At 34.1% G+C, this 22047-nt stretch overlaps 2 protein-coding genes across 5 annotated transcripts; one reads left to right on the top strand and one right to left on the bottom strand.

The window, feature by feature from the left end:
* The first annotated feature begins 3383 nt into the window (after positions 1-3383).
* Positions 3384-5676, top strand: LOC115440532 (protein FRG1 homolog). Its single transcript, XM_030164883.2, has 4 exons — positions 3384-3734; positions 3805-4175; positions 4709-4904; positions 5472-5676. Exons 1-4 carry the CDS (start codon positions 3673-3675, stop codon positions 5617-5619), a joined length of 777 nt encoding a protein of 258 aa, XP_030020743.1. The 5' UTR covers positions 3384-3672; the 3' UTR covers positions 5620-5676.
* LOC115440540 (DCN1-like protein 5) lies at positions 4349-19560 on the bottom strand. 4 transcript variants are annotated; one of them, XM_030164910.2, is made up of 10 exons: positions 19404-19560; positions 19094-19214; positions 18339-18416; positions 17906-17953; positions 16354-16481; positions 15790-15890; positions 14039-14167; positions 13443-13567; positions 12689-12896; positions 7203-12173 (listed from the first exon to the last, which is right to left on the bottom strand). In XM_030164910.2, exons 5-10 carry the CDS (start codon positions 16467-16469, stop codon positions 12094-12096), a joined length of 759 nt encoding a protein of 252 aa, XP_030020770.1. In that variant the 5' UTR covers positions 16470-16481; positions 17906-17953; positions 18339-18416; positions 19094-19214; positions 19404-19560; the 3' UTR covers positions 7203-12093. The 4 variants fall into 4 exon arrangements, with proteins under 4 accessions (XP_030020761.1, XP_030020770.1, XP_030020778.1 ...); XM_030164901.2 differs by lacking the exons at positions 17906-17953; positions 18339-18416 and adding an exon at positions 4349-4583 and having other exon boundaries at positions 12077-12173; XM_030164918.2 differs by lacking the exon at positions 17906-17953.
* Between the last annotated feature and the right edge of the window lie 2487 nt (positions 19561-22047).

Here is a 22047-nt window from a genome sequence, read left to right as displayed (position 1 = left end):
TAAGTCAACTGACTAAGGTCGGACTTATTCGTTGTGAAATGAATTCATTGCACTCTCTCATTGTACTCAGTTTATAAAGCGCTAATAACTACTCATATTGTGTGATGCTGGTGTGATGTATTGCCTTATTATATGGGCTCCGGAACATTTCGAATTCAGATAGTGAATTCTTTTCCAAATTCAGAATGCCATTCCGGATGTGTAAGGCCAGTCTAATAGTTGCGTTTTATTTATTAGAGAATTTGTGAAAGGAAAATATTTTTATTAACTTTTATAGGATTTTTCTTATTCTCAGTAGTTGTAAGTTTTCTTCAAACCAAAATCATTCATCTTCAAATACGCCGACCACCTCACTCCAATATGCTCGGAAGGTATACTTAGTGTACGTAACATTACCTATCTCTTATGTAGGGGGTATATTACTCACTCTATGTAACTTACCGTAACGTAAATACTGACAGACGTATAAAGAGAAATTTATACGAAACAATAATATTAAGCGAGGATTTGCAATAAAACTTGTAGAAGTCGATGTCTGTAAATGTTGAAACTTGCAGGACTTGTGGCAAAACGCATGTATAATATGGAAAAAATGTCGATAGCACAAAGAGCTAACACGTACTGCAAGGACTTGCTACTCTAAATTTAGATACCTACCTAAACCGACGATGATTTTTTACAGAATATAATAATACGGAACAGTGAGCAGTGAACATTGAGCGCCATAACTTTCTTGAAAACATTCACATTTCGCTACTTAATTGTGGCTATTCTAGTAGCCTGTTAACATTCATCCGCACGATTCTAAATTGCGGACTGATATTGAGCATAAGAACCTAATGTCATTTTTCCCGAACTTAGGATCGATCCGGAGACTTCAGCATAACGTGGCTAATGACTGTTGTACCGCTTACGGTACGCAATCCGCAGCAAGTAGGTATTAGCAATTAGTATTGCGAGCTGTTGCACTCCGCTTGTCACATTGATCTTTGGAAGTACTTACATTGACTGCAACATTCCTCAAATAGGACCTCAAAAGTGCTAAAAAAAAGAATGTTGCTTAGTGGCAGGATTGTGGTAGGACATACACAAAAAAATATTAATACATACTTTCCATGTTTTAACCGTTACCAAATTAAAATAAAGGTGACGCTCCAAAAACCAATCACCCGTGTATCAAAATAATTATAATATTGTGAATAAAAGTTAATAAAACTACTTATCAGAAAATATTTAAAATATAGTTCAATAAACTTCTACTAGAGGTCACTGTATAGTTTTTACAATTTTCTCCATCGCGATATCAAGATTCGCAACGGTTTAGACCTGCTTGATGTATTTAATATACCAAGTACTTATCCCACTTCTGAAACCGAGGGCTAGCAATCTTTGGTTTCCTCAAATCTCTGTCTTTTGCGGGTCGCTTAGGATTTGAGACGAGGTTCTCCAGAGTGCGTTAGTCCTCTATTTTTGCAGACTCCACCTACGTGGGGTTGATCAGAAAATTAAATAAGTATGGATTATTAATTATGATAATGTTAATTATACAATATATTATTAATAATGTGACATACTAAGTTTTGTTCCTTATATTAATGGATAGCTTTTGCCCGCGGCTCTGCCAGCGTTATAAAGTTTTTCGGGCTAAAGTTTTCCGTTATAAAAGTCACGCTATATATTTTCCCGAGAGCCTATATTCTTCCCAGGGTCTCGAACTGTCTCCATACCAAATTTTATCCTAATACGTTGGGTAGTTTTTGAGTTTAACACGATCAGGCAGACAAATGCAGCGGGGGACTTTGTTTTATAATAATTTTTTGTAGAACTTTTTAAGAGGAAAAATCCCGTCATACATCATTCTTGCATAACTTTAACCGTTTACGCAGCGCACGCAACAGAAGCTCTTAAAACTAATAAATTTTCCCTGTTTTTGCAAAATGTTTCATTACTGCTCCACTCCTATTGGTCATAGCGTGATGATATATAGCCTATAGCACTCCAGGAACAAAGGGCTATCCAACATAAAAATATTTTTTCAGTTCGAACCGATAGTTCCTGAGATTAGCCATTACTGCTCCGCTCCTATTGGGTATAGCGTGATGATATATAGCCTATAGCACTCCACGAACAAAGGGCTATCCAACACAAAAAGAATTTTTCAGTTCGAACTGGTAGTTCCTGAGATTAGCCATTACTGCTCCGCTCCTATTGGGTATAGCGTGATGATATATAGCCTATAGCACTCCACAAACAAAGGGCTATCCAACACAAAAAGAATTTTTCAGTTCGAACCGGTAGTTCCTGAGATTAGCACAAACAAACAAACAAACAGCTTCAGCAGCTTTCAGCTTTATATAGTAGTATAGATTTCTCATGTTATTAAAATTAATAAAGTATGCATTAAAGATAGACGACATAATATTATGCACAAAATATTTGGACGACTCAATGCTAAGTCCCGAGGCCGGTGAACTCAATATAACCGTATTGTTGTCCCCGTGAAGTGCGTGAAGGCTGGTAGATATTGATTAGCAAATCAATTTCTCCGCGAAATAAAATAAGAACCATATCCTTAAATCGCTCTAAATATGAAATAGGCAAACTATAAGATGGTACTAATTACTACCGTGTTGATTACTTATTGCCAATTTTGTTATTCTTTTAAATTTTAAATATCATTTCGTTTGTTTTTGTTTTAAGTTTGCTGTTTCATTTATGTAATATTTTCTTTAAATTTAAATATCATTTCGTTTGCTTTGTCTTAAGTTTGTTGTATAACTTATGTTATATCATTCTCAATATGTTTATTTACCGAGAAAAATATACGTTATTATGTGTGCATGCTGTGACAACAAGTGTTGTACATTGAATTATATTTTTTGTAACGATTTTTGTATCCATGCTACAATGTAACAACTACTGTTTGTCCAAATAAAGAAATAAGAAATAAGAAATTACTTTTTTTTAGTATCACAGGTCGTTTTATAATTATTGCACTATTATTTTGTATCGCAATATTTTGCATCGGTATTTTCTGCCATGCTATGCTGATGCCTAAAATAAAAATGCCCACAACCCCCTTTTTCTAGACAGAATCTTAGCACTTACTTAGTATATGCACTAATTGTATCGTCACAGAATCAAAGATAGAACTACGATCTTGTGGAGTGTATGAGTTTTAAGAACGTTTTTACGACGAATGGCCAGAGTGATATCGTCGTCTGGATCGGTCATAACCAAAATCTACATGAACCCCCCTTTTATTTCAAAATAAAAATTTCATTCTATTGCCAGTTTGTACGCCATAGGCATAATTTCCCTATTATAATTATTTTTGCAGTAATAAATCGATATCCAAAAACCTTATCGATTAAATCATTAAATGTCATCGATTGTCAAAACTATTTTGTTTGATATTTATGATGTAAGATGTTTATTGTTTATAGTTAGATTTTGATAGAAATTCGTGTAAAGTTTAATGTAATAAATCTATTTACATTAATATTTAGTTATTTGAAGAAAAGGTTTTTATTACAATCATTTTATTAAGTACAAATAACCTCAAAAACTGAAAAATACAATTTTACCTTTTTCCTTTATAAATAAAAGAAACAATAAAAAAGCTAACATACAAAACCGTGGCAATTAACATTTTATCATCATCAATAAATCATGTCTGACGAATATGCTGCGGTTAAACGTGGGAAATTAATATTGAAAGGAGACAAGCCCAAGTAAGTTTCTTTAGAACAAAAATAACATCCACATTGAATCTGAACTTTAAAATGTACCTTACTATTTCAGAGCTAAGAAACGCAAACATAAGAAAGAAAAGCGCACTGAAGATTCAAAAGTAGATGAAGATTTAATACGGCATAATGGCTGGTGGAAAGTGGAAAAGATAGAAGACATAACTGGCTCCATATCTATTGAATTCGGCAACAACGCTTACATATCTGCATTAGACAATGGTCTGTTTACTATAGGAGCGCCTCATGGCGACGGCGAAGGTCCTGCACCTGAAGAAATATTCACAGCATTCCCTGCTGGGGATTCCAAGTTTGCATTAAAGTCTGGATATGGGAAATATTTGGGAGTGTCCAAAAATGGAGTGGTCACTGGCAGGTCTGATGCCGTTGGACCTATGGAGCAGTGGGAGCCTGTGTGGCAGGATGGTGGGTTAATTTAAATTATAGTTGTTTTGTATTATATGAATTAAAATCTTTCTCAGGAGATGTGATGAGATCACAGCACTGCACCATTGTACTTTGAGATTTCAAACTAAATTAAGGAAAACATCATGAGTCAATTTGGGTGAAATAAACACAAAATAAAGCTTTATATTTATTGGTAATACAATTTTCGGTTTGATGAGATATGCTTAATGAACATTTGAACAAAAAATAGACAAAAAAAATTAAAATTTATTTTTCTTTTTCTATATTCTTTGTTTAGTGACCATTGATCTGGTGTTGTATTAAATTCTTCTTCTCTGTGTACTGATATTTTAAATATATTAATTTGAAGATTCCAGTAGGTTGGTCTGGAATCCTTGAGTAGGCCCATGTTCAGCAGTGGAAATCCTGTAGCAGATGATGATTTTTAAGACTGTTTTAAAGCAATGATTTTGATAAAAAACACTTTAAAAAATTGAATTTTAACCTATATTTTATTGATTTCTTTATACTATAACTAAAACAAATTACAGGAAAAACGGCGATCCTCAGTTCATTAAACAAATTTATGTCTGTGAACCCTGAAGATGACAGCGTGGTGGTCAATATGACGACTGCCGGTGATAATGAATACTGTACAATACGTAGTAATAAAACTAAGGAGGTGAACAAATCTGTGTTGCCCGCTGAAGAACAAGGCGACTTGAACGAAGTGGAAATTAATTATGTGTATGTATTGTTATTTTAGCTATAATAATGCAAATACTCTTGCTGTCAATTTTAATACATATTCTCAATTTCAATCTTTTATCCTATCATGAGGATAGACTAAAAAAAAAGGTCATTTGTAAGCATTTCCAAAATGTCTGTTGAAAATAGGTGTAAGTAGTCTTGTTAGCATAGTCCCAAAGAATTAGAGAACTATTATGGAGGTCTGCCTCTAATGCCTTTAATTATTGTAGAACTCATCTGATAAAGTATTCTACTGCTACTGTGGCAAATGTTGTTTCATTGGTTTCTGTTTTGGGATCATATGTTCTTCTAATAAATCAATTCAGAATAATTCTGAACACAGTTGGGAGATATAGCGTTCCTCGGCCAATATAAATAGTGTACAGTAATTGCAATTAGATGCATTTTTGCTTAATCAGAAAAAGTCATCTATCACACAAATAAAGCTTGTAAATACTGTCATATTTAACTGTTACGAATCTGTTTAACCATAGCAATTCCAGTAATGAGGTACACTTTACAATTACATTATACTATATTGTGAAATTATTTTTAATTTTCCAGTAAGAAGTTCCAAAAATTCCAAGATAAGAAACTCCGAGTAAACGACAATGGTGTGTCAGAACTGAAACGAGCGAAGGTGGAGGGCAACCTGCATGAGACATTACTGGACAGAAGGAGCAAGATGAAAGCTGACAGATATTGTAAATAATATTTAATATGATGTAAAATTTGTGAAAATTCAAAATTAAATATTAATCAGAAGAAATAGTGATATTACTGCATACTCTTTAAGGATCATTTTAGAGAAACCATCAATATCAAGTAAGTACAATTAAGTAGAGAATAACAGGATAGAGATGCTTATCAGTTTCTTATAACTACTTATCTTGTGATAAATCTATACTATTATATAAAGCTGAAGAGTTTGTTTGTTTGAACGCGCTAATCTCAGGAACTACCGGTCCAAACCGAAAAATTCTTTTTACGTTGGATAGCCCTTTGTTCGTGGAGTGCTATAGGCTATATATCATCACGCTATACCCAATAGGAGCGGGGCAGTAATGGCTATTCTCAGGAACTACCGGTCCAAACTGAAAAATTCTTTTTGCGTTGGATAGCCCTTTGTTCGTGGAGTGCTATAGGCTATATATCATCACGCTATACCTAATAGGAGCGGGGCAGTAATGGCTAATCTCAGGAACTACCGGTCCAAACTGAAAAATTATTTTTGCGTTGGATAGCCCTTTGTTCGTGGAGTGCTATAGGCTATATATCATCACGCTATACCCAATAGGAGCGGAGCAGTAATGGCTAATCTCAGGAACTACCGATTCGAACTGAAAACATTTTTTTGTGTTGAATAGTCCTTTGTTTGTGGAGTGCTCAAAGTTATATATCATCACGCTATGACCAATAGGAGCGGAGCAGTAATGGCTAATCTTAGGAACTACCGGTTTTAACCAAAAAATTCGTTTTGTGTTGGATAGCCCTTTATTTGTGGACCGCTATAAGCTATATATCATCACGCTATGACCAATAGGAGCGGAGCAGTAATGGCTAATCTCAGGAACTACCGGTTTGAACTGAAAAATTCTTTTTGCGTTGGATAGCCCTTTGTTCCTGGAGTGCTATAGGCTATATATCATCACGCTATGACCAATAGGAGCGGAGCAGTAATGAAACATGTTGCAAAAACGGGGAAAATTATGAGTTTTGAGAGCTTCCGTTGCCTGCGCTGCGTAAACGGTTAAAGTTATGCAACAATGATGTATGACGGGATTGTTTCACTTAAAAAGTTCTAAATAATATAACAAAGTCCCCCGCAAAACTCAAAAACTACCCAACGTATTAAGATGAAATTTGGTATGGAGACAGTTTGAGACCCTGGGAAGAACATAGGCTTCCGGGAAACTACTATTTTTATAACGGAAAACTTTAGCTTGAAAAACTTTATAACGCGGGCGGAGCCGCGAGCAAAAGCTAGTATGTAAATAAATAAATAAAAATATTCGAATATTATGTTGTGATACTCAAGCCTACTGGAGTAAACTACTTTAAACCTGTAATTTGATGGAAAATGATAGGTCAATGTGTGTTGTCAGATAATGCTGGTTTGATGTCATATAGGAATGATTAGAAGAGGCAATGGTCTCACTAATTGGGGACTAAAGATGGGGAAAGTGATAAGTGGAGCAAGGAGGAGTACTTTAAAACAGGCAGGAAGAATACTGTGAATGATAACACCAACATTATTTTTCATTTACTCTGTAACATACAAGATAAACACAAGTATGATTTTAGAAAGTTTTTTATTCATATTCCTCCTGTAATAACATTCGGTACAGCGGCCTAAACGTTTCGTGATTAATTTAGTATACACCGTCATTTACAGAGAAACAAGATGACCTGTGCGTACACAGTTTTAACAATTCTAAACTTATACATATCATAATCCTTTCATAGATATATACCTACTTTACTTTTTATATTATAGGTACTCATATTGCGGTAATATACACAATTTTATCAACATTTCATTATAATTATTATAAAAATTAAATGTAATTAAAAAGTTTAATACTCTATTAAATTTGACTACAACGCAGTAATACTATGAATATTCCAAATAATTTTTATATTGATGTATTTGATTGTTCTTTGCATTTTATTGAGGATTTTGTAGCAATGTCCCCAGCTGTATAAATCAAAATTAATTAGTGCTCTGGATTTTTTCAGTTGTATTGCCGAGTATTAAAATTCACAATATTTTATTAAATTGACGTGTATGAGAATTTTCATAAATATATTTCCATCAATTACACAGAAATGTACATTTTCAGCTCTATTTGAAAAGGTCTATAATTGGTTCCTACTTGTAACGAATATGTTTAATTCTGTTTTGTCTAGAGTTGCCAATCGTTCGAATTAATGTCAGCCTTTGGGTATTCAATGTCTAAATGATGCAACTGTGAATTCCAAGTCTATGTCAAAAGTTAGGCCCAAAACATCCACTACTGGTTTTTGTAACAAATGGTGCGCTAAATTGACAATTGAACATGAATTAAATTTACACATCACACAATATGATCGAGAAGCGAGGGCATTATTACCATGCTCTCGATAATTCACGGTAGTATTTCCACCCAATGGCTACTCACAGTGCAAGCGTCCTGTTAGTCTGTGTACGCACTAGTCCCCACTTACAATCAGAATTTAATATATCTAACTACACGTTTTATATAAAACAATATCTACATCTAAGCCTATTGTCGACTAGACACAAACCTAGTCTATTTATTGGAACTTGATTCTGTATAATGACATTAGTAGTCCAGTCTAAAGTCAGCAGTAATCTGCTTGCGCTATAATTGGACGTTTCTATTTTTTCCATATATTTTTTAGTACAAGCAGGAACCACAAAAGCCTTATTTCTTTGGCAGATTTAAAAATGCAGCCTTAAATCCATTTTGTAAAAATCACTATTGCTATTGAACTATTTAAAAAAGCCCAAGAATACCCACTTGAGTCTTCTTCGTGTCTTCCACCATAGTTTTGAACAGGCCATATTTTTCTGTTTACTGAATGAGTTGACTATCAATATGTAACAAACTAACACTTGATATGTTACACTTCTTGAGCAGGAAAAGTCAAGCAAGCAACTCTTACCAAAATATGTACTGAGCCCATTGAAGTGATTCACCCTATTTTCAAAGCACAACAATACTCCTTCCACCTTTTTTCGCTTACCACAACCACCTTCACAATAAACAACCTTTATTACATATTTTATATTAATGCCATGATGCACCCATGCTTGCTGTTGGCTGACCATGTTTTTTTGCAAACTAAATTAGGGCTACAATAACCTGACCTCATCTCAGCCCTAACCAAATCCTTTGACAAATTTCTTGATAATTATTTATTGAGAGAACATTTATTTGCCTTATTTGCCATAACAAATAAAGTACATTTTTGTTTTTATAAATTATTAATATTCAAGCATTTTTAGTTTCTGCTCGACTAACGATATAAACTGAAAATTCTAATTAAGTATTGAAAAATTTATTACAAATAAAAACATGTCAGTTGCAAAAAATAAAAACGTCCAGAGATAAAGTAAACATTACAGAATAAAAAAACTTTAGTTTGTGTCAAAAAATCAGTCGCAGTGAACATGTCTTTAAAAGCTTTTACAGGACATTGTTAACACAATCCCACCGGAGTTATTTGGTATAGAAAGAAAAAACAATGGCTCAAACTAAAAAAAAATCTTTAGTTAAACTATTTTATTGAAAAAAGAATGTCGGTGGGCAAAATTTATTAAAATATATAATATAATAGAGCCAACCCTGATGATGTCATTAGTGTTTCAAATTTTGTAATTTTTGCTATAAAAAATATTTGTCCTTGGTGATGGATGGTTAAAAATACAATAAAATAATTCCAACGATTGTTGAAGTGACTTCACTCATTGGTCAGATAAATTTTGATTACACTTACCAAAGTTTATTAATAGTGTAAAAAATTTACCACCCCCCTTAGAATGTCCCAAAAAACCGCGGCTCGAAAATTAATGTAATTTTAATGTTTGATTGGCCAAGAGACCAATCCTAATAAAACGACGGGATAGTCGTATTATGTTTTTCAATACATTCTAAGCAATAATAATAATAACAGCCCTGTATTAAAGACTTGCCCACTGCTGAGCATGGGCCTCCTCTACTAGTGAGAGGGATTAATCCTTAGTCCACCACGCTGGCCTAGTGTGGATTGGTAGACTTCACACACCTTCGAAATTCCTATAGAGAACTTCTCAGATGTGCAGGTTTCCTCACGATGTTTTCCTTAACCGTTAAAGCGAACGATAAATTCACAAAGAATACACACATGATTTTTTTAGAAGTCAGAGGTGTGTGCCCTTGGGATTTGAACCTGCGGACATTCGTCTCGGCAGTCCGTTCCACACCCAACTAGGCTATCGCCATTCTTAGCAAACTGATCGCGAATTATTCCCCCCTCTCTTAAATTATCGCACTGCCACTGCTGTGACATATTATCAAAATATTTCATATTTATGTCAACAAACATACTGTAAACAATTTTGTTCGTGTCGGCATATTTCTTGAAGCTTATGTAAAATACACAGAAGTAAATTATCACAATATGCTCGCATTATTCTAAGGCGTCACGCTGTGCATTTCTTAACAATTCTGCGCGCTTCTTCGTCAATAATATATCTTGAGGACTCTTATTAAGTACTGAGTACAATACCTACTGTTACTGCTCGTTCAAATAAACATCATCAGAATTGACTCATAAACAGATTCAAACTGGATATCAGAGATTGCATATGATACAGTAATAGCTAAAACAAAACTGATTTTCAAACATATATGTATTATAGAGGAGCGGTAGTAAATTCATAATATACATAAATATAAATGCTAAAAATATACAAGTAAACTTAAAACTAGTAATGAGACAAAAATATATAGGACACAATACAATGTATGTGTGTGTGTGCATGTGTGTGTCTGTAGCTCCTCCGTGTGCAAAAAATCATGTATATCAATCGTAAAATAAATTCAAAAACTGACATTATATTTGGCATTTAAGAATGAAACCTTTCCGTGCATCCCTTGCTGGGTAGATGGCCCGGGACATCCAGTTACAGTATATACTATATATCAATAGGATAGACTTCTCAAACACCACCACTGGCTTTCAAAACTATTCTATACGTTTTTGACTGGATATCCCGTTTCAGCACACGGCAAGCAGAACATCGGATGTGTTAAAGTAAAAGAAAAATCGCGCGTCACTGTGTCGTTTATTCCAAATTAGACAATAGAGTAATATACAAAAAGGATACATTTACAATGAGTCCACTTTACAAAGTTGTTTGGTACATAAACACTTCCCAAATACGATGTTTGTGAAATGTACGCTTTTTACGGGGTGTTTCTGCCGGTTATATTACCATGTTAATGAATTTCATAAGCATGCTTGTTTCATAAGTTTCTTATATTAGGAGACGGTAATTTTTTTTATGTAATATTTTTCTGTTAATTGTGTTGTAATGATATGATTGAAGTATTAAGTCGAGCGTTTTAGCGTTATAACATATGACCAAACCAACCTGCGTTAACGAAATTATTTGTCAAGTTCGTAAATTTCTTTAATATGACTCCAAAAATTATTTACGTATTGGTTGACAAAAACAGTCAATTTTGGCTAGAATGTCTAAAAATTGACGTATGACGAACATAACACAAAGAGCAGTATCGTAGCTTGCCATAGAAGGGCCCTATGTCTATATTTGTTGAGGGCTCTTCAGGGCAGTGCTTTTGGTACTATTCGAGTGACGGTAGTACATTTTCGAGACCCAAGTCGAGCCTGAATCGCAGCACATTAGCTGATAGGTTAATTGGCAGTCAACTGAATCATTCGTAACATTAATGTGATAATTTTTAGCATGGTTGTTGTTTTCATAATTAATTAATTAATTACCAATCATGAATTTTAAATGAAATCGGCCAACGTGTGCACATTAATTACTGTTAATAATTAACTTACCAAATAAAGATGATGTGACGCTTTTCAATTTTTTTAGTTTGTGTATGTTTGGTTAAATTTTATTAATATCCGTTGATGTTATTTTGCCATCAAATAGCAGATCATGCGTATTTTTGATAAGCTCTACTATAAGTCACACACTGTTCAGGGTTGCCAATATATATTTTAGGTATTTCGGTTTTGTCCAGAATCATAAACTATGTCCTGCTAAAACGCAGTTTAGCAATCGATATTTTCACGCAGGACTAATATCTAAAGAGTGCTAAACCTGCAGACCTACCGCAAAGGAACTGCTTTTACTAGACAAGTCGCTGTATTCTCATTCTGGCAACCCTATGATGACGTCATTTGTTATTAGTTTGTAGCGGACTTTTAGCTGCAAAATGATTTCATGAATGGTTTAATTTACTACAGCCAGTCACGGTGACAAGTGTTTAACGCGCGGCACATCACCAAATTAGATAGAGTCGCGATTGTCCCGCGTCGTGAACACGGCCGTATGTCAGTAAAGTTTGAGATTGAAGCGGTGTGGTGGTGGTGGTGATGGTGGTGGTGGTGGTGTGGGTGGTGTGTCGTGGCCGGGCGCGTACCGTGCGTGCTAGCGGCCTCAGCTGGCGGGCGGCATGGCCACGTCGGCCGCGCGCTCCGCCCGCAGCCACTCCACGAACTCGTCCAGCATCACCGGCCCTGCGAGTACAGTACATGCCGTCAGTTCCAGTCCTTAATGGTCACATTACATCTTCAAACACAAACCCTAAAGCAAATTTTTCATTTCATTTTTTTTTCAAAAATAACCTAAGCTACAAAATAAAAACAAATCTTGTAATATTTATTTTTGTACCAGCTGATCTAACTTTTTTAAATTTTAATGTGCCGGTTATAAACATTCTGCCACTCATTATTAGGGGAGATTTGAATTTAATTCCACCATAGATACAAGTTGTTGCAAAAAGTAGTGATATTACATATAGCATATGCAGCAGGAATATATATATTATATAGCGGAATTTTAGATAACCGTAAATGTATATGTGCTTTTTTTTTGGGTTCACATACGCGAATGCAGATGTTAAGGAGTATTTAAGGCATAATTAATTCTGGTTGGATTTGGTTCACATCATGGGTCTAACCACACTTGGCGGGAAGTAGGTGTCGTGATTGCAGGTATGTGTATATGTATTATGTAGTATAAGTGTGCTCACACGCGCCGTCGGCGTCGTATGCGGTGAGGTGCGCGTCGACGGTGCGGCTGAACTCGAGGATGTTGCACCACTGGTCGCGGTTGACGACGCGGTAGCGCCGCTCGCGCGCGAGGAACTCCGCCAGCTGCGCGCGCAGCGGCCAGCGCGGCAGCAGCACCGCCAGCAGCGCGCGCGCCGTGCCCGTGTCCAGCGACCGCTGCTCCTTGTCCTGCGCACGCTCCGCGCTACAGTACACGGCAACCCAACACGCCGGCGTATAACATCAAGCGACAATCTGTCTGAATGCTATTTTAGTTACCATCGAGAGCACTGGGGTCACTTTAACATACCCATATAAAAAATAAAACATCCTGTATACGATTTTTACATTATAAATGAAATAACTTGGATTATGGTATAAATAATATAAACAATGTAAGGTAAAATTTCAGATACTAGTGTAATACCATTGATTTGAAATGATTACTAACTGTATCAAAGCTTTCCCCAACAACTATTTAAAAATCAAAAAATATAATAGCATATTTATATTATACAAGATATGTTTAGTATAATAACTCTTATATGGTTGAATTTTTGCCTTTAACACCACATGGTACTAAGGGCAGAATAAAGGCACTATTTGGAAATATCAACATCTAATCACAGGCTATTAAAGAAAAAAAAAATGGCTAAATAAAGACTCTGAATATGACTGTTACTAAAAATACCCCAACTTTAACCTCATAAAATTATATTTTTGCACCATACTCACCCTAGCAAAATCATAAGAATATCTGTATATAGCCTTAAATATATAAGGATCGTTGAGTAAACTGCGTAAATATTCTAATTTGTTCTGCAATTTGTGCACACTGTCACACTGTAGTTCTGTTAAACCTGAAAATGTAAACAGACAGTTAGGCATATTTTTATTGAATAGGTATTCTGTAACAACTTTACTATAACACAAATATTTATTTAACATATCAACAGGAAAAGTGAAAAGTTCATACAAAATATGTTCCATAAAATTGTCAAAGACCAAACAAATACCCTAAAATATATCAGCAATAATGCATATCCTTTGCAGATATAATTGCTAATGGACAGTGAAAATAACCGATCTGTACATGAACAATTCATATATTACAACACAAAATATTACACTGGTAAATACGCTAGTCACTCAAGGTCTTGTTATAGCTCTAAAGCTGGTTAAATGATTCCTGATAATGACTTTTGGCATATCACTCTTTATATATTCATTTTAACTAAATGACTAAGATGTAAGCCACTCACATGGTAGGAAATCTACAGAACTATGATAATACTGTCAGCTATTTAGTTTATTACAAATCATATACTTACCTTTTAACCATTCTTCTTGTGTGAAATATCCCATTTGTTTGGCGCCCATTTTGTATGCAATAACCAACATGACTACATTTTCTGGGTCTACACCTAAGTCTGCACAAAACTTTTCCATTCCCTCTGGACCTGAAAAAGTTATTTATTGTAATTAAATTCTTTTGCTCTTCATAGGAAAGATCACTGTAAGAAACATTATGATGTTCAACAAGCCATATGTGGCTTGAATGAAGTTAGGTATTGAGAGGTGTTGCAAATATATAGTACTAGCTTCCGCCCGCAGCTTCGCCCGCGTGGATTTCGGGTTTCAAAAATGGAGAAGGTGCTCAATTTGTCGGGATGTTTTTTTAATTTATGGTGGTATGCAGGTGGTCCGATTGTCCGGTCAGGGTCTGATGATGGGATCCTGGTGAAATCGAAGGAACTTTTAACCATTAAGGTTGCACACGAAATGACGGAAGCTTAAAAATGGAGTAACTTCTCCCGTTTTCCCAACATTTTCCATCACTGCTATGCTCCTATTAATTGTAGCGTGATGAAAAGTATACTATAACCAGCTCAGGAGTATGAAAAATAATTGTACCAAGTTAAGTTAAAATCCGTCGAGTAGTTTTTGTTTCTATAACGGTTATACAGACAGACAGACAAAAATTTTACTAATTGCATTTTTGGCATCAGTATCGATCCCTAATCACCCCCAGTTATTTTGGAAATATATTTCATGTACAGAATTGACCTCTCTACAGATTTATTATAAGTATAGATATGCAAAAGTAGCTCAAAAATTGTCCATAACGAAAACATGCATTTTAAAGTAAAACAAAAGAAATAATATCGTGAAGCCAACCAAATAACTAATGATATATTAAATTTTGTGACTGTTCAATTTAGTCGGGTCCGCGATATCACTTTTGTTGAGTTTCAGAACGCGACATTACATTATTATATTCTGTGCTCCAACGCACACTGCTTTGATGTTAGGAACACACCTACATTGCTTAGACAACAGTGAACTTTATACAATAGCAATAAAGCTCAAATTGATTCTACGTATTAGTTAGAAAACGTTTGTATGGGAAATAGAAAAATGCTGTTTTGAGGATTTTCCCGGCAATTATTCGAATTTTTCTCACCTTTTAAACCTTCCCTAGACCTCCACGAATAATTCAAGACCAAGATAAGATAAATCCGTTCAGCCGTTCTCGAGTTTTAGCGAGACTAACGAACAGCAATTCATTTTTATATATATAGATATAGTGGCAAAGTGTGAAGATAGAGTGGTGAACACATTTCAGGCCAAAAGAATTGACAATAGATGATACATAATTTTCCAGAGAGGGGGCATCACATCAAAGCATGAAGAAAACACCCTTTAAAAGTTTTAAGTATAATAATTTTAAGCTCTACATTATTTATCCTATGGTATTTAGTATTGCATTCCACATAATTATACTGGCTATCGCTTCATTATAATGAACATACACACACACACAAACACATATCATGCCTTCATCCCTGAAGGGTTAAGCCAGAATACAACCAGGGCCCTTATTTTTGGCCTGTGTGTCCCATGGCGTTATAGACGGCAAACCTATCGCCATATTGGGCATAAATTTTTTACTTTGGGCTGATACTGAGCAGAAAAACTCTATATCAACACCCAACCCGGGATTCGGACCTGGGACCAAAACAACTACACCACTCAAGCAATGAAGGTAATTATAATGTATTTCCATTATATAAGTACTTACCTAATACATCAGGTTCTGTGACCGTAGTGTATTCTTTGAACCATGTTAAACATTTCTTAACACTGAAACTGATGTCTTCAGATTTGGAATGTCGACGTGAACTGAAAAGAAATAAAGGGCAATATGGAGTGAAGTCTATTTTATGTCATTATGGGTACAATAATTACTTTTTTATCCTGAATTATATATTGATGTAATGGTATAACAAGCACATACAACTTTTACTGTTATGTTATTAATTTTTGTTATATTTCTTTATTATTTGGTAGTATTTTTCTTGTATATTTTATATCCACCTGGTTAACAATAAACGTACACCCGATGTTAAAACCCGCCATAGTGGCCTACGTAAGTGAGTCGCGTTCTGGGATCAGCCTGTGCATATACGGTTCCAACAGGCCGGCATAATATTATCAACTGCCGAGGGATAAGTATCTCTCGTCAGTCGACATTCCATTGGACCCCACTTCAATTACCATCGGGTGCAGTCGAGTAACTTTGCAGTGCCCGAAAAAAAAAACAAATATTAAAATAATAACAAAATGTAATGGTCTTGTAAAGTACCTGCTGTTTCTAGATCGTTTGTGGTGATGGTGGTCGTCTATCGAGGTGGCTCCTGGCAGCACATCGCCCCCGTTAGTGGGCGCACCGCTCCGCGTGCGTTTACTGCAACGAGGCATCGCTCCACCACCCTTACAAAAAAATATAATTTAATTCATTTTTCTTGTCAGTGCTTGTATTAAGGAATCCAATTCGGAACGTTATCGCTGATTGCTGGTACATCAGAGGTAAATCTTAACAATGTACTAATAACAAATGAAAGATTAGAACAAATATTGTACACGTTACATTTTTAGTTTTCTAATAAACTTCTTTAGTTACACTAGCCATAAAGCCATAAATCTGTAACTTTTCTTATCATTACTCTGATTTAAATAACCCATTCTTACAAATACGAGTAATAAATAATTGCATCAAAAATCTACATTAAAATATACTTTTGAAATTGATGAAGATTATGATGGCACAAAATAATAAATGGATGGCAATGTGTCACAAATTCAACATATCATGTGCATATTATTATCTGGGTCAGTAGAGTGCTGAGGTGGAATTTTTAGGTGTTTATTTAGTGTGTAACATAAGTATTAAGTACCAATGGTCATGGTATCTTACATTTATTTTATGTAGACACGGAAAATGTGCCTAGTAATAGTGCAATAAAAAGGAATAAAATTAGTGGTCACAACAGTCCTTTTATCATATTGAATATGATTGATAGTTGCATTCAAAATTCACTGAAAAATCCAATGTTACTGGAAGTAAAACAAAAAAAATTACTTAAGCCTACAGTGTAGAATTAATTTATATTTCTTCAAGGTTATAAATACTTGTATTGTACTTCAATAAATTAATTTAGAACAAAAAGGCTTGATAAGTGTACATATCCCCTTGCAGTCTCAAATCTCAATAATTAATAAAAAATTGTTGACAGCATTTCAGATTTGTTACATCTCTGGTCACACATATTTTGTTGAAATAACATGTATAATTTCAAATTTATTAGCGTTTAATTCTAGCCAATAAAGATGGCATGAATAAAACTTGGCAAATGTTCAAAATCCACCAAATGATATTGTAGTATTCAAAATTAAACATATTACACAGACATTTTCATAGACACGGTATATATTAAATTTGCATGCTGACATACTGTTAATTGTGATAATGCTACACCATTATTTTTATTATAAGTCATGTATCCTTCGTTAGAGGTCCTTAAATAAATAAATAACTGTAGTAAATAATAAAATAGTTTTTAGTCTAAAAATATGTTATTCCAGCAGACTTAGATAGAAAGGGGGTAACTGACACTAAGTTATCTTATAAGATGATGCTCATACAATTTCTGGAAAATGACTAAGCACACTACAGCATTCTATGGGGTATCTATGTAAGTTACTGCATTAAAATATGATACAATAAATGCTCTACTATTATATTATGCCAAAATGTGCACAATGATATGAGTTATGTATTTTTTATACAATTTGATTAAAATTATTCTACAATACCTTAACTGTTATCATACCTACAAATAAAAAAAAAAATAAACCTTGTAAATCCTAAGTGTCTCTGTTTTTTTATCCTCTGAGTTAATATCCTGCATTCAAAATCAATTATAATTTTGTGAAGTACAATGATAATAAACCAAAATATGACAATCATAGTGAAGGTCGTGAGATAAGAAAATGTGGGTGGGATTATTGTATTATTATTAGGCAGTTTTTTTGCACTCTCTGTTTTATTATATATACCTTTATTCAAATAATGAATATTCCATGTATATAGATTAGTATAACTAATATGCCAGTTGGTTAAGCAAGTATGGTGTCACTGCCTAATATTAAAACTAGAATGGACAAAGGATAGCAAGTCTGCAGCAGTTTTTAATAAATACTCTGAATTCAAAATTTATGTGTAATTATGAGATTAATATTATAATCTTATTAATATTTAATATTTCAATAAAACTTGGAAATAATGACCTTGTAATTTATTTTGTTCTTTAGCTGGAGTTTTAACTATGGACAGCAAATGTCTGTATGGACAGCAAATGCCTGTATCTGGTAGAGGTAGAAATATTTAAATTATTCAACATCACCATAAACTACTTATCTTACCTAGAAATTAAATATGTTAGAACTAATGATAATATTAAAGAATAAAGAAACTATGCCTTAAATATCTACCAATCTATGCATGGATAGGTATAATTAGTTTATTTGTAATTCACTTTCCATAAAAATCTGAGGGTTAAAGTTCAAGAACATTACTAGGAACTGCATAATTATGTTTACAGAAGAAATACAATTAAAGTGATATGTTGCAAAAGAAATAACAAGTTATATCATTTTTTTATCTCATAACCAAATGCAAATAAGTTTAAATGTTATAAAATATAAATATAGTTGATAGTAATATGTGATAAAGTTAGATAATATTTATTTCTTATGCCACACAACACAAATCAGCTGAACATGACAACACACAGTTGTGAAAACAATGTACTGTAGAGGTTATATACTGGTTTCTATGACTTGATACAATAAAAAATTAAGACTTCACTTCCTACTCGCTACCTGTATATACCTGCACTAGACGACATTGCATAAGTGCACATATAAATATTAATCTTACCAACTGTTTACAAGTACTCTACCAACTTACTACACCTATTTGTTATTTTAATATTTAATAAGCAACTGTTCATTTTACATGGCAAATAATCTAACGAACTTACGATTGGTGGCAGATTCGATATGAAATTTGAAAACTTAAAGGGGTTGTCGTCTCCTATTTTGCGAAATTTAATAGAAGCAGTCCCACAAAAATGTCCTCTTAACTGACAGCTAGTTAATAACCTGAAATAAAAAAATCAATGTGGGTGCAAAAGGCAAATAAGTGACATAATAACATGTAAAAATGTCGTAGTAATCAATATTTGCAAACAATTAGTGATGTTCAATGAAAATATTGCAAAAAAAAATTTGAGGAAACTATAGTTCACGGAATAGTTTTACTTAAAAACAGTTATGCGAAAAGATTCTCACCTCCTCTACCTATTATTAATAAAAATATATGTAGCGATATTTTTTAGCAAAACAATAACTCTTTTTAAACAACTATGACGATAATTTATGATAAATTGTTAAAACCAAACAGCGGACACAGCGGCTGAGAAAAACTCAAAACGAAATTAGCGTTTTGTTTTTGCAAAACCTGTATGTTGTCCACAAAGGTTTTAAAATGCACAACATTTTAAAATACTATAAAATTATTTACTCTGTTCATATAAATCTATTATATTTATAATTTATTAATACAGATATAATTTATTTACCAGTCTATAATTAAAATAAATTATGGAAAGTTATATAAATGACGTGCATAATTTAAACGTACGTTGTTTAGTTTCTCTGTCTACGGTCTAAACTTTGGAGTTTCAGAACGAATAGCAAACTAGAATAATTTTCCAAATTATTTATTGTATTTACAATGCGGTCGATATACTTCCAATTTCCAGCAAATTTATTATTTTCAACAGTAGTCTATTTTATAATTTATAATGATTAATTGTAGCATAATTTAAATTGTATTTTCAAGAGATTTTGAGGCTTACTACCTTTTAGTAAAGCGACATCTAGCGCAATTCACGATAAATATTATGCTGAATTTAGACTATCAAGTTCTCGCAGAAATATATCACTCGAGAACCGTCTTTCTTAATATGGGCTATAACCCCCTTGTGTTGGCCCTGGCTGCGTGGGCTTTCATAGTAAAGGTAAAGGGTTGAAGGAAAAATAATGTTTATGCTCATGATTTTCTGGATGCGTTTACGTTTACGTTTACGATGTACACTAGCAGCAATATTTAAATAATTCTATACACGCGTGATTTGCCACAAAATCTGCAGCTTAAAAAAAATAAAAATCGCTTGCTTCGCTTTCGGAAGTTAACTTCTGCAAGTTTTTTGTTAAGTAGATTTCGTTCTCAAAATCCCTGAATTACATATTATGTTTGTATAAAATACAAACTCCTCAACCGCCGCAGTTGATAAACTTAGATCTTTCTTCAGTTATATAGGTTTTGCCCAGTTCCCTTTCTGTACTAGAATGTGAGCTGCGAGCAGAACTTACCGTAAGCAGCCAGCAAACAAGCAATCAGCAAGTGGATTACCAATCAAACGCCTACATATATTCTTATGGTGGGAGGTGCGGCAATAGAAGATTTTTGAAATAGCTACTAACACCATAAACCTTACACACCTAAGTACTTAATTTAAAAGTTTCTATGTTTTTCTTGGACATCGTCAACTTTATTGCGCTACACGTAATTTAGAGTGAGAAATAAAGCAACTAATCCGGTAAGGGTGCGATACGGGCAAGGGCAAGGGTATTTCACCCCTCCGTGTTCGATAAACTAAAAGCAGACGCGACAGAATACCTACCTCGTCGCGTCGGTACAGTTTAAGGAATATTTATCGATTTTATAATGTGCATTTGCATAGTGTGAGCACGCGTTGTAATTTATTTTCGAGACTTGCGAATAGTTGTAAATGATGACTAGTTGGACTGATGTGGACTTGGGCTAGTTGGACTGACTGAAAAACTACTTATTAGGTATCATTAGGGCAGTAGAAGATGATAAGTAATTAATGGGTTGACGAAAGAGATAGGCAAGTAAAGAAAACAAAACGTGGTTAGAAAAAAGAGTGAATGGGGTCAACTAAATCAAAATGAATAAAGGCGCGTTCAAGAGTAGGTACATCTACCTTACGGCGAAAAGAGTGCGCTATGCAATTTATGAGTAGTACGCATAGTTTACAGTTTCGTATCTATCTTTATAAGATTTTGTATTTATTATGATTTAATCAATCTAAATCAAGTTATATAAAACTAGATTTTCCCGTGATAAAAAGTAGCCCTCAGCAGTCAAGAGCAATGTAACTTCCTAATAGAGAAAATAATTTTAAATTTAGTAAGTATAGTAAGTAGTTCTTGGGATTAACGCATTCAAACAAAAAAAAGAACACTTTTCAGCTTTATAATATATTAGTATAGATTTGACTATTAGTACTAGATCCAAAATACGAAAGTCTTACGTACTTTATATTCGTCGATGGTCAGTAGCCAGTTTTGTGCGGGTTTTCAGTAGCTAGACAATAGGCAAAAATCTTTATTGAAAACTTTTTTGCGATTAACTGAGCTACTAACTAAGGTCCTAATATGTTACGTGCAGTTGTATAGAAAACGTTTTAATTATCAAATGAAAAATTTCCTTAACAAATTAATTACCTAATGTTTAAATATATTACATAAGTATACCACTTACTTTAAATTAAAAAATTCTCTGTCAATTACATCACGTAACGTGAAAACAAAGCATAAAACACCAACCCTGTAATAATTAGGGAAACGCTAGTACTTCGTAGTGCGAGGGTGCGGCGTGCGCCCATCTTCTGACGGTAAACCGTCATGCGTCCATTCAAGTCGGCTCGAATACACCCCAGTGACACCCCTGTCACCCTATTTCCACCCCAATCCGCGTCGTGCGAATCGTCAGTTCGCGTCAAACCACCGCTGAGGGAGTACGCGTAACTCTCTCCCTTTGTAAAAACCTCGCGATCTTTTCCGAAGTGCAATATTCAAAACAATTCGAATTTCTTAGCCTGTGTTCCATGTTCTGTATTTAAAA

This window comes from Manduca sexta, chromosome 19 (genome assembly GCF_014839805.1).
Source record: "Manduca sexta isolate Smith_Timp_Sample1 chromosome 19, JHU_Msex_v1.0, whole genome shotgun sequence".
In the NCBI taxonomy this organism is placed as follows: domain Eukaryota; kingdom Metazoa; phylum Arthropoda; class Insecta; order Lepidoptera; family Sphingidae; genus Manduca; species Manduca sexta.
Note: the sequence above shows the minus strand (reverse complement) of the source record. Positions and strands in the feature narration are given on the sequence as shown.